Here is a 14,005-nt window from a genome sequence, read left to right as displayed (position 1 = left end):
CAACTATATGAAGGATGTCACTGTTTCTTGAGATGAATTTCTGGGAACAGCAAAGGTGCTGCAGGGATTCCTCTCCTTCTCCCAGGAGATGCAGCAGCACTCAGCACACCATGGAGAGAGTGGAAAGTTGCTTCTGTCCCTGCTCACAACTCCCAGGCACCAGATCCTCTGGCCCTGGCCCAAGTGTCTTCCTGGACAAAGGTTAAGACCAGCACTTACAGCAGACCCACAAATGATCATTTTCAAAGAAACACCTTCCCAGCAATTCCACCCTATGTGGAAGCAGTGCTGGGGAATGCTTTAGTTGGCTAGATATCCAAAAGTTTCTACTGGCATTATATAGATTTATTTTATTATTTGCATTATATAGATTTAATCTTGTATTTCTTGTAAATTGAAGTCCCTTGGAAGTGGATGTTCAAAAGTGATAGGATATGAATACTTGGAAAGGGAAAGAACCAAACCTTGAGATTAATTCCATCTCCAGTGTTTACATCCATACTGGTAAATAAAGTTCTAGAAGATCTGTTTCCTAACCATGAGGTCAACTGGCTTATCACAGGTCATATCCACATTGCTTAACTCTGGCCCTGCAAGTCACCCCATCTACTTACGGGAAAGTCCCTTGGCCTGTGCTGACTCCAAACACAAGCACTTGTTGGGAAGAAACATATGGTGGTACCTGTCTGAAACTGTACTAAAAGTACAAGAATGTGAGTGTCTGCAGGCTGATGGCCAGGTCTGTTTCCCAGAACTGCTCTGAGTACTGGGACAAATGGGGCCAGAGTGAACAACAGAGGAGTGGGGAACTATCCCTTCATCACTCAGCTCTGTAAGCTCCCCCTTTGCTGGCAATCTGAATTTTTTGAATAACACTATGTTCCAGGTGAAGCTGATAGGTCTTCACAACAGCTCCTCAGAAATGAGGGAACTGGAGACCCTGATGTAGAATAAGACTAGGCAATTCAATAAATGCCCTTCAAAACTACGTCAAGTGACACTGCAAGACTCCCATGTACTTAGTACAGATGTGTTTGGCTGGTCTCTACTCATTATTCCTCCTCATTTGCTGTAATTGTGTATGTATGCTTATTTTAACAGCAAATGTGAGGGCTTTTTTCAAAAGGCCTCATTAAGCATTTGTGCTCTTCCATAGACGACAACACAATGCTTTGATGATGCAGATACCAGAAACACTTCAAAGCTGAGCACATGGAAACTACCATGAAGCATAAAATATGAAAGTTTAATTCTATTTCCTTGTAACATAAATGAACTCAAATGCAATTTAAAATCTGATACAACTTACCGTGGAAGCACAGGCACTGTCCATCATCTATATCCCCTTTCCTCCTTTAAAATATTGAATCCAAGATTTTTGTTATGATCCAGGAAGTCTGTCACTAGTTCAAGGACTGAGCTGCTTGCTAAATGTGGCCTGACACTGCAAACTGGAATGAGCTGGCTGAAAAAGGCCATTGGAGAGTCTCTGTTGGCAGGTGGACTCCTTGTTGAGAGAGGCTCAGCACCCAAGGCCAGTATCATGCAGCTGTCCATCCAGTAACTGTGCAGAGGCAGGCAGAGAGAGCAGGCAGAAATGGAGGTGACAAAGGGCATAGCTCCCCACTCCTCAGACCCGGCAGTAATGTTAAAGCAGAGCATCACTGCAGTAGTACTACTGCCAAATTAGTGCTGAGCCAGAGAGATAGAGCCAAATCCCAGGTGATCAATTAATTCTCAAAGACAGTGCCAGACCAAAGGGAAACTCGTAATTTTTGATTGCTAGAAATTTTTAGAAGTTATTTTACTGACAAATCAGAATGATGAATGTGGGTATAACCTGATAAAGTAAAAACTATAGAAGTTCTCAAAGGGCCAGATGGATAAATTTAGGAGCTGTTTTTGGCATAGTACTCAGATATGAAATCTCTTTACAATTTCACTTTTTCTTTATCCATGACTGCATGAAATGCTCCCTTGCTGCATGTGAGCTTCTTGTCCTTAACTGTCAACAGCTCAGTGGCCACAAGCAAAGTAAGAAAACGAAGTTCCACAGGAACAGCAGGCCCACAGTGGAGATCCTTTTGGGTGCTGCCAATGGATACTCCTCAGAAATATACACTCTTCCTTACAGTTTTACAGGCAACTGACTGCATGAGAACCTGGCAAGAGTGTTTTCTTCTCCCTGTCAGCTTCTCTAATGCTTTTGCTTGGCTCTCCCTGGTCTCCAGAGCCACCAGTCAGGCTCAGGTGCTGGAAGGGATGGCCTTAAAACTCACTGGCACTCACGAGGTGTAAGAGATGCTCCAAAGATCCCTCATCTGCCTCATGACCACCATCAAGGATGAAGATTGAAGCCCCCCAAGGACTGAGACTCAGACCCTTAAAATTCTAACGCAGGCATGCTGGCCTGACTGAAGTAGGATGTTTGCCAAGTGTTGCCTGCAGGTGTGTTCACTGGACCAAGACTGGTTTCCCATGGGAACCAGTCCTGAAACAATGGGTTCTGCTCACTGCTGGGACTGGTTTGTCCTGTTCAGAACTGGCATGTCCATATTGTTACTGTCCTGTACCTGTTCCCTCGACATACCATCCTGATCTCCCTCCCCGGCAGACCTCGAAAGGACTATAAAGACCCCTGAGTTAACCAAAGACTTGGAGATCTCCCCACGCAAGACGACGGATCTATTGGCCACACCCCAAGGATTTCATCTCTTTGTTGGTAGCTATTACCCTCCTCTTTCTCTCTCTCTCTCTCTCTCTCTCTCTCTCTCCTTTATTTCTTTTCAATTCCTTCTATCACATTTGCTGTTGGCACTCAATAAAGGTGCAGTTGTTTTGATGAATACTGAAATCCCCTCTGTGCTGTTTTTGCACTCTGAGATCAGTTAATGAACCATCACGACCCCTGCTTGTGTTTGTGAATCTGAACAGGGAGACACAACAGTTTTCCTTTTCTGTAATTTATTTGAATTCTGGGAGTTACACATGCCATATCTAAGTTCCTGTACCATTGTCATTTATTCAGGGTTTTGGTCTGTAGTCTAAACTACATGACTTTTATGTATCTTTTGAAAAAAGAAATTCAAGCTAAGATATATTGTGAGAGAAAAAATTCAGTCTTGAATTCTACCTACTATTACTTATATTCACCCATTTTATCTGAATGTATTTTGCAAAACTTCTAGCAACAAGTTTTAAAAAGATTTGGTAGTGTCAGGTATGTCTGCAACTCTACTATCTTCTGCTGGGAACTTAATGGAAAACATACCTGGAAAATCTGAGATGAGCTGTCAGTGACAGATTACTCATATTGAACATTACAATGCTGGCTGACTGACTCCAGTGGAATTCACATCAGGCCTTAAATGCTTGTATACCGTTGGAAGCACTTTTTCATTCAGTGCTAGGAGATTAAGTACAGACAAAGTAAAAAATATAAAATATTATTTTCGGAACTAATGAAATCATCATCTGAGGTGAAGTGTTTGTTACAACAAAAGGAATCACACTTGACAATAAAAGGCTGTTTTCTTCTGAGATATAACAAAGAAGGGGAGAATACAGTATTTGATTCTGCTTACAGAGCTTTCTTCTAGCAGACAATGAGTTTCTAAGGAAATTCAATGAAAATATTCCTAATTACATTGGTGAAAGAAGCTGACAGCAAAGTAGGAAAGGTCTAGTTTCTGTTCCTAGGTCTGTCACAGACTTTTTCTTAGCCTTCAGGTTTTTTCCTTTCGGTTAGTCATGCCAGTTCTTGAAATGGGAGCCTACAGCACTTTCATTATTTGAGGAGAAAAGGATGAAATATTTGTAAGACATGGAGAGTATATTTGGGGTGCCCTCTACAGAAAAAGATAAAATTACTGAAAGGAGTTGATTTTTATTCTACTTACACTAGTTTTGCCTGGATACCAATCTCCTGATTTGAATGGAGTTATGTATGTCAAGAAGTCAATTTAGATGGACTTTTGTAGACATGCCTTGAACAATACATATTTGTAGGGAAACAAGAAACAGCTGCATGAAGATTTATGTACACAATTATCTTGCTGACCTTTTGTTTTTACACTCAGAAATCCTTTGCCCTGGAAAGCCCACAAATATAACTTACAAAGCCAGCATATAATAATCAGGCAACCAAGCAGCAAGAGAAATAAGTTAATGATATGGGATGAAACTGCTCCAATAAGGATGAACCAAGACACATTGCATAACTGAGCAGAGACACTGGCAGAGAGTAGGGAGAGAACGAAATTATTCCTTAATTCCTTTCACATAGAGCATTATCAGGCCATTTTGTCAGTCCTTTTAATGATTCCCCTGATTCCTGGAGCAAGAGTTCCCCTGTCCCAGCCACCGCTCATCTCAAAGAATCCAGGAACTCCACACTCTCTTCTGTGCAATGCCCCTGAATGCCTCTCTTTTTGCAAAACTACACCAAATTTCTACTTTGGCTTTGCATTTCCCCGTGTTCTGCAGACACAGCCATTTTCAACAACAGTAATGTGCAGTGAAGAAACAAACTATTTTCCTCTCCCTGTGTTTTCACAGACTTGCCACCTACCTCACATGCAGTTGATACCTTTGTGTGGTGATTCATCTTCATTTTCCATTGCCTTCAACAGAAGCAACATAAGAGCAACAAAACCAAGAGTCTCTATTTCTGGCACATATGACCTAAGGGAGATTTTCAAAGGACTGGGTGTGACTTATGGATTCATTAATCATACTGACCTGTCTGGAATTGCTGGGAAGGTGTTTCTTTGAAAATGATCATTTGTGAGTCTGCTGTAAGTGCTGGTCTTAACCTTTGTGCAGGAAGACGCTTGGGCCAGGGCCAGAGGATCTGGTGCCTGGGAGTTGTGAGCAGGGACAGAAGCAACTTTCCACTCTCTCCATGACGTGCTGAGTGCTGCTCATCTCCTGGGAGAAAGGAGAGGAATCCCTGCAGCACCTTTGCTGTTCCCAGAAATTCATCTCAAGAAACAGTGACATCCTTCAGATAGTTGGCCAAGGATTAGGACTGGCCTGAAAGATTAATGCTATCTATGCAGGCAGGCCTAGGCTTGAGAAAAATATCTTGTCTTTGCTGGAGTTAGGCAGCAGTGTACTTGCTGCTCCTGAGACGTGTTAATTTCACATCATTCTGCAATAAATTTTCCGGGTACTTGCAAATATCATGAAAAACCCCTCTCTGTAGGAATATATTCTGACCAGCCCCGCCTCTGTTTTAGTAAGGGAGAGTAGTTACATAGCAATAACAATGATGGTGGATTCCCATGTGCAGATAAATTGAAAGTTTACCTGGGGCAAAATCGTGTACATTCAACGGAAATAATTAGTCATTGCTAATTAGGATAAGTGCCATGCACCACATCCTTAATTAACCTCCTAAATAGCTAAATTGTGCCTGTTTCACCTTCCTCTCAGAGGGATCCCAGTGTAAGATACACATGAAATGTATGTCATTCAAGCTCATCCCATGCATAGATGGCACAAGGGGTTAAGATCTTTTCTCCCAAGTAAACATTTTGCTGTGGAAAAAATTGCCTATTTCATTCTTCCATTTGTTTTCCTATTTTGATTAGTTTTCAAGGCATTCTATGCTTTGCTTTCCACTTTAGTAGTTTCTAATGCTCAGAAAAGGTCCCTCAAAAGGCTAACCAGTGTTCTGAGACCATCAAATAATGCCATTTAGGGCAGGGTGGAGATGTACCTGAACAAACTTGCTGCTGCCTTGGGTACTCAATTAGATGGCATTGTTGCATTAGGGTATCCTGAGCAGAAAGTTCAGTAGGACAGGGCATCCATGTTTTCTGGCCTTTTCTTAGCTTTTCAGTTTCAGGAACACATTTACCACAGTTATTGGTAAAGCTCTTTTACTTACAGTCCAGTTTGAGCCAACAAAGTCCCTGGTCTTTCTGTCCCTTTAAGCCCTAGGTGCTGGCATCATTCTGGGTATGTGATGGGAAAAAGACGTTAAATATTTGATATCCAGGAAAAAATAGTTTACCCGAACTTTGCTTTGCATATAACTCTTATTTGTGCTGTTTAATCTTTACCAGAGGAGTAAATACTAGGAATACTAATATGAGGAAGAAAAGTAATAGGAGGGAAGAAGCACTGTGAAAGAAAAGTCCAGCACAGTAAGTACCATAGTATACTTTCTTAAAAGTCTTTGAATTTATGCTCTGTGTGATCACTGCTAGCTATTTACTGCTGAGACTGATTTGTTTTGTACAGTAATTGGAAAATATTTTAGCTTCTGGAAGCATGTTCTGAATGTTTGAGGCAGAATTCATTCAGTGATCCAACTCCTAGCTATAGTGACAGGATAACAGGGATATGAGGTCCAAAATGAATACCCAACAATCAATACCAAGATGAAGAACAAAACCTTGTCTCCACTCCCAGAGGAATAAATTTAGTTGAAATGTCCCAATTATTCCAGGCTGATGCAGTGCTAAATGAGAGTTGCTTCATTTCTGTCCAGTGTGCTTAAAGACCAGCCTACTTCCAGTCAAGAGGCCTGGAAGAGAAATCATTCTCTCTCAAAGGCAGATTTGGGGAAATATCTTTGTTACCAGAACAAAATGCATTATCAAGAGCTAGAATGCCTTTTTTTCCTGAGTCAGTGTTTATACACAGAATTTTAGACATGCTGAGCATAGCCCCCATACTTCGCACTATAACAGCTTGTATCTCCAGTTTTTCACAATGGACATCCAGGAAAGGGCAAACCTGGAAATAACAACTCCCCATAATAAGTCTAGTGCACAATCTGAACCTGGCAGCCTGGGACAGATTCTGGGTACAATCTCATTCTCCAGAATAAGTACACAGCTGCTATGAACAGTATTCAGATCATCTCTATTTTCCTGAGGATCACTGCTTGCTTCATGGGTTTGGGTTTCTGTCATTTGAGATCATTTCAGTGAGCCACTATACGGAGAGCACTCTTCTCCAATATGTCACAGGGTTCTTCCTCCAAAATGACAGAAGACAGACTGTGGGCTTATGTAGAATTTGCTTATGTCAGTTGAAGGGAAAAGGAAAGGTAGTCAAATTATATAAACACAGCAAGGCATATTCCACTGTAGCTTTTCCTAAGCTCTTGAGTCTTGAGCTTTGCAACTTTAAGGATAGCTTATGTGCAATACAGAATGCCTTATAAACTTTCTCAATTTAGCCTTAATTTGCTGAAACACTTAACGTAAAATCTTGAGATAATTTAGGTCTTGAGTCAGAGCTGTTCTATAAGAGGCAGAAATATATAAACAGTTCAAGAGTTGAGCATTTAGGTGGATTTTATACACTGGTATAACTGACTATCTCTGCAGTTGTTGAAAACCAATGTCCAAACAAGACCATGGATACCACAGGAACATATCAGCAAAAGTTGGTCCCTCTGCCAAAGTAGTTACCAGGTAGATGAACTACAGTACATGAACTCAGCCATGTAGCCCAAGGCATTTAGGAAGGCACTGAGGCCATGCTGGTCAGAAGCAATAACTACTTCACACATAATACCTCGGGAAAGCTGGTCCTTCCCTGGCAATACCACAGTATTATCTTATTTCCTTTGCTCCTTGGTCAAAGACTAAGAGAACTGACTAGAAACTGACTGTCCAGAGGCCAAGCTGAAGAGTATTTCCATGAAGAATAGTAGTTCTAATGACTGACATCTGAAAATCAGTATCTAGAATATAGAATCTTTTTATCCAGTGAAGAAAAACTTCTCTAGATCTAAAAGTTGCCCTGTTTTTTCTTAACAGGACAGTTCAGGACAATGAAGCCTGCATTGTATTTGTGTTTGTTGCTTCTTGGACTTCAAGTCCAGGGTCAACAGCAGGAACAACAAATACACCATCCCCCAGGAGACCAGTCCCAGGCTGATGGTAAAAACTTGCCTCATGTCAAGCTAGCCCCCAGCAACGCTGACTTTGCATTTAAGCTTTACAGGCAGATCAGAGATGAATCTGGCAACAAGAACATTTTCTTCTCTCCCTTGAGTATCTCCACTGCCTTTACAATGCTCACCCTGGGGGCCAGATCAAACACTCTCCGAGAGCTGCACAAAGGCCTTGCCTTCAACCTGACACAGCTGGGGGAGCAGGAGATTCATGAGGGATTTCAGCATATCCTCCAGCTGCTGAATGACCCTCAGCGAGAAGTCCAATTGAACATGGGCAATACCCTGTTCATAAATCACAAAGTGGAATTGCTTCAAACCTTCCTAGATCATGCCAAAAATTTTTATGATGCTGAAGCTGTTTCTACCAATTTTCAGAATCCAGAAGCTCTAAGGGAAATCAATAAATACGTGGAAACAAAAACACATGGCAAAATTGTTGATTTCTTCGACAGTCTTGATCCAGCAGCTGTGACGATTCTCATTAACTACATTTTCTTTAAAGGTGAGTGGCAGATATGGTTAGCAGCTACAAAAATAAGCTCTGGAAGTTCTAAGAAACAAAACTTTTTCACACTGTGAACACGTCACATAATCTAATTTAAAACACATTTTTCTATTTTTAAATTACACAGGAAAATATTTGAAAGACAGGTAAGAAGAATCATTTTCTATATGAGCAATTTAAAAAAGAATGAAAAAATAAAAGCAGAAGTACTGATCAGTGTCTTATAAAGTTGACACCAGGTTCAGAGCTGAAGATATTCAGAACTTATGATCATTTGTTGAAAGGCACAGGTGTTTGGCTGTGCAGGACATGGTCAAACACAGACGACATTTGCATGAAAACAATAGGACTGAAGCTTGTATAGTTGGAGTCTGTGAAAGATTTGCCATTATCTGAACAGGCAAAGGATCTGTTTTCTGCTGCAAGCCTCAACCTATACATTTCTTTTCCTTTTTCTTTTCCTTTTTCTTTTCCATTGCAAGCTTACACTTTTCTTGTGTGATCGTTATTAAAAAAAATTGAAAAGAGCTGAGGCTTCTTTCCATGGCCAGGGAAAAAGCATCCTTAAATTGAGATAGGTTTGTTTCTGTCTCTACAATTCAAGTATATTATTTTAAGCATTAATTAATGTGACATGCCTTTATTATTCCTTTTTTTTTCCCAATTGTATACTCATTCTTTTTTTCAAAGGCTTCTGGGAAAGACCTTTCGACAGTTTCAACACAAGAGATGCTGACTTCTTTTTGGATGCCAAGAATTCTGTTAAGGTCCAAATGATGCATCAGAACGCGCACTTTAATGTCCACAGGGATGAGAATTTGTCTTGCTGGGTAGTAGAAATCCCATACAAAGGAAATGTTACTTCACTGTTTATTCTGCCTGATGAAGGGACAATGAAACAGGTGGAAGATGCTCTGCTAAAAGAAACAGTGTCTAGCTGGCTGAAATCACTTGAAAAAAGGTAATATTTTAATTGTGGCTTTGTTTAAATATTGAACAGGCCAAAACTATTCATCCAGGAAAGGTAAAGCTTGGGACACCATGATGTACAGCTCTGTATACCTCTAAGTACAGCTCTGAACAACAAGCACTACTCAGTTTCTTTAGCTCAGACAAGTTATCATGTGATTTCATGCCAAAAGAGGAACCCTCTCAGCTCCCCCAGTCACAGCTCCCAGTTGTCAGGATCCTGCACATGGGTAGACTGCCCTCAGGAACCTGCCTTCAGTAGGAGGAATCCAGTTAAAAAGAAAATACAATTTTTCTTCAGTCTACATGAAACTTTCCAGTCAGTCGCTTCCATAAAGCATCACTCTACCCCTGCACCACACATCAGACTGTGGCTGGTGGGACAGGTACCTCAGTTTCTGCTTCTCTAACATGAGACTTCTCATTGTCTTAGAATTCCAAGCCTTAGCTCCATGGGTATTTGGAATGGATTTATATACCTGCAAAGACATTGCTTCAAGGGATCTTCCAATAACAAACTCACATTTTTATTTATTTTTTAAAAGATATATCTACTTGGATCTTCCAAAATTCTCTGTCTCCGGTTCCTATGATCTTAAGAGCCTGTTTGAGAAAATGGGTGTGACGGAGGTGTTCAGTGATCAGGCTGATCTCTCTGGACTGGCAAATCTACATCTGAAGGTTTCCAAGGTGAGTATTCAAACAGGGATGTTAATCAGGAGATTTTTCTGCCTTGTTTATACAGGTTTAATCCTACCAATGGCTGATCCTACCCCTGCAGTGTATTCATTGCTTAATGGCGGTAATGGAGGAAGGAAAATGTTAAGCATTCAATGGCTGTTGTTCCTACAGTTTAATAATAAATTGTTTACTGCACAGTGATCCCACAAACATAGCTGCAAATCTCTGAAGAAGAAAACAACTGGAAAGCATAGCATGAATAATTTCACAAAAAGCTGGTGTTAAAGAAGTAATGCATGACAAGAATCATAGTTATGACATAAGTCTGGGAATAGTCATCCTTATACTATGTATACACCTTCCAGTATTACACTGTCTGAGCACTTCAGAATTTATATGGACAACAGACTTGTGGGACAGGGATAGTCCCAGTTCACAAACAAGATATGAGTACACAGATAAGCAAAATGATTTTTCTAGAATCCCGAGGATTATATTCCTTGTGTCATGAGGGTTGTGAGCCTCCCCTCTATTCTTCACTCATGAGACTACCTCTGGAGCTCAGCACATCCAGTCTGGGGCTCCTGAATACAAGGGACATGTGGGCACCCTGGGGCAGAGTGAATCCAGTGGAGGGTGAGCAGGATGGCTGTGTGGGTGGAGAACTGAATGTATGAGGAGAGGCTGGCAGAGCCAGAGTTGCCAGTCAGGAGAAGGGAGGGTGAAGCGGGGATTCTTTGCACTGCCTACAGATATTTCTTAGAAAGGGTCAGACAAGATGGACATAGACTCTTCTTGCAGATGAACTGTGATACATCAAGGGGCAACAGACAGAAGATAAAAAATGTGATATTCTGATAGGGTATTATGTAAAAAAAATCACCATGAAGGTGATCAAAAACTAGTATGGGTTACTTATGAAATTCTGTCCTTTGAAATACTCAAATCCTGAGCAACCTCCAACCTCATCTGGTGTCAGAGGTGACAGTGCGGGGGGGGGGGGGGGGGGGGTTGGTGGCATTCAATGGCCTCTAGAGGTCCTTCCATCATATATTATCTGTGATTCCTCACATTCCTCCCTATGTCATGTGGAGGGAATTATTTCGCTTACACAAAAATTGACGCAAAATGAAAAATTTTTTCTTTTGTGTTCAGTATTAAGGACAAAATCTTACTCTGAGAAACAACAGAATAATAAATATCCCCTATGTTGCTCAGTCTCTGCAAGCAGACATGTTTGACTCTGATTGTTGAAGAAAACTTCTCCTGAACTCATAGCAAACTTTGCTTGTCTTGCAAAGGCTGGACACTAGTATAGTTTTCCCATCAGATCTACTTTCGTTCTGTGGTTTCTTTTAAGAATTACCTACGCACAATGTTAAAGCAAGTAAATTTTCCCCCCAGCTGCTTCTCTCTCTGGAATTATAATTACCTAGATTACAATCTCTGTTTTCCTTTCAGGCAATGCACAAGGCCACGGTGGATGTTAGAGAGAATGGCACAGAGGCTGCTGCAGTGACTTCGATAGAAATACTAGTAGGAGCGAGTCCTCAATTTCGTCCTCCTCCTCATATCACCTTCGACAGGGCCTTCCTGATGATGATTATTGACAAAAACACTGATGGAGTCCTCTTCCTGGGGAAAATTGTGAACCCAGCTGCTAAGGAAGACTAGGCCAGAGCACTCACACTCTCCAGTGCAGAGAGGAGAACTCTTGCACTTCCCAGAAATTTCTTTGCAAAGTAGGACTAGAACTGATCAGATGCATAATAAAGAAATACAGAAATAAATAAATAAATAAGTAAGTAAATAAATAAATTTCCTGTCAAGTTCTTCTTTACTTCAAAACAGACATTTGAATACAAACATCATAGGCCATTTTTAAAAAACTACTCAACCCAAGTAGGCAGCCATGGGATTTTCAATAGATATACATTTTCTGTGTAGTTATCATGATGTCGGGGTTTTTGGATGCAGATAAAACTTCCTGCTGTTGGCTGAGAAACTTCCCGTGTCTCCCATTTCCTGTCCTCACCTCATAAACCACAAGTCTATCCCATCCAGCTAGGGAATCTTTCTTTCCCTCTCTCTCATTCCACCATGAATCCCAGAAAAAGTCTCCTTTATCTTTGAAGTCCTTCCAGGGGAAGGGAAACAGAGACATAGAGCTGTTATACCTTTCCTCTCCTAGATGGTGGATGCTCCTTGATAAAGAATAATCCTTTTCCTTCTAGCTTGACATCTGCCTTCTACCAGCTTCAAACCTTGCTCCCTTCTGCACTTCTCACTATTTGCTCCAGAATAAGGGGCCCAGCATTTCTGGCAAAGCAAGAATTTATCTTCTCTGTCAGTGAAAGCTGCACATCATTGCACAAATTATCATCTTTAATGGTCTTGTGCATGCACAGTAAAGCATAGGATCTCTAGGAGAACCAGATGTGGCAAGAACCATCCTCTGGTTCCAGACACTGGTGACTGCAGCTGGAGGCCATGTCTCTGTTGTCCACGTGTCAGCTGATTATACTGACCTCCACCAGCTGCAGCAAGCTCAGGCTGCTGAGTGCCTCCAAGTGCCTCTCTCTACTAAGCTGATATTCAGGGTGCAGAAAGATTTAGTGCTGTTTCACCGGAAGTAAAACAAGTACACCCAGTTATTTCTGAATAATTTTCAAATTAATGTGTTTAGATGAGACTATTATTAAAAAAATTGAAAGTTTTCAACTCTGAAACTTCTTCCCCATCTAAAGTTTTCAAGCATATATTTAGACTCTGAAGCATAAAAGTTGCAATATTCAGGTTCAGGGAATTGCCAGAGCACAACACATTGTGCATTGTTAAATTATCCTGCCAAACTTCATCTACTTACTACTTCAAAAACTGAAATATTTTCACGTTGTATGTGTGAAGTAGAAAACTAAATTTTGAAGATGATGATTAACAAAAAGTGCCAAGAACTTTAATTTACTTACAGTCTATGACTATTAAATGGGTAAGTACCTCTGGGGTTGGAGTCTATATGTTCTACACCTTGTCATCATTTTGCACGTATCCCAAGAGCCATTTGCTAATGTATTGCTTTGGAAATTATTAACTTCTTCTTGGGTGTTCATTTGTAGAAGCATGCAGGACATCCATGAGATTTTCAACCCAGAAAGGAATATTTGGAAAATATTAATTTTCAGAAAAAATTTAAAAAATTCATTTCAAATACTTTATAAATTTGAGTTTCCTAATCTCAGATTCCCTAGTCTGAGTACCATACCAGAGTACATTTCTTTTCTGGAGGGGAAGGGAAAAGGCTTAAACTTATAAAGTATCCAGAATTTTGTGGAGTTCACGTTCTAGTATTTATTTTTCAAATTACACTATTTCTATTCAACATTAAAAAAAAAAAAAGGGCAAAAAAAGCATACTTACATAATAGCAAGCTGTAATCCTTGTCTATTTGTTTAGTGAACAACCTGCTTTGGTTACATAATAAAATATCATAGAAAATTCATTTAAATAAACATCAAGAGCAAACCACTTTCAAGACTAAACACCTTGAGGCCCTATTCCATTTACCATACTGCAGTTACGTTGAGGTGTAAATGTTTGTGTTTCTCTAGCGTGTAAGCTTTTCCTTAATGCTATAAGATAAAAAGCATAAAAAAAACCATGTGAGGGGCATAATATGCTACCTTTTAAAAGTCAGACATCTGCTGTAAAATTTGTTTTACAAGCAGTATTCTGAAAACAGACAGCAAATCCCTGGATTCTGGTCAGTTTTCGCTTTCTTCAAATAAAACATAAGGTAATATGATGAAGTTAATTCATTTCATTTGTCTGACTTAGAAAGATGGTGTACAAGTCCATACAAAATTTAACCTGTGATATTTAATTGTTACAGAGAATAAGATGTTTCATAAACTTGGAATACTTTTTATCTT

The 14,005-nt window shown here is 40.2% G+C and overlaps 1 protein-coding gene across 1 annotated transcript; it reads left to right on the top strand.

The window, feature by feature from the left end:
• The first annotated feature begins 6,055 nt into the window (after positions 1-6,055).
• LOC136362883 (alpha-1-antitrypsin-like) lies at positions 6,056-11,928 on the top strand. Its single transcript, XM_066321808.1, has 5 exons — positions 6,056-6,152; positions 7,782-8,423; positions 9,117-9,387; positions 9,941-10,085; positions 11,538-11,928. The coding sequence occupies exons 2-5, from the start codon at positions 7,796-7,798 to the stop codon at positions 11,748-11,750; spliced, it is 1,257 nt and encodes a 418-aa protein (XP_066177905.1). The 5' UTR covers positions 6,056-6,152; positions 7,782-7,795; the 3' UTR covers positions 11,751-11,928.
• The last annotated feature ends 2,077 nt before the right edge of the window (positions 11,929-14,005 follow it).

This window comes from Sylvia atricapilla, chromosome 6 (assembly GCF_009819655.1).
Source record: "Sylvia atricapilla isolate bSylAtr1 chromosome 6, bSylAtr1.pri, whole genome shotgun sequence".
In the NCBI taxonomy this organism is placed as follows: domain Eukaryota; kingdom Metazoa; phylum Chordata; class Aves; order Passeriformes; family Sylviidae; genus Sylvia; species Sylvia atricapilla.
This window is presented reverse-complemented; position numbering and strand designations above follow the sequence as displayed.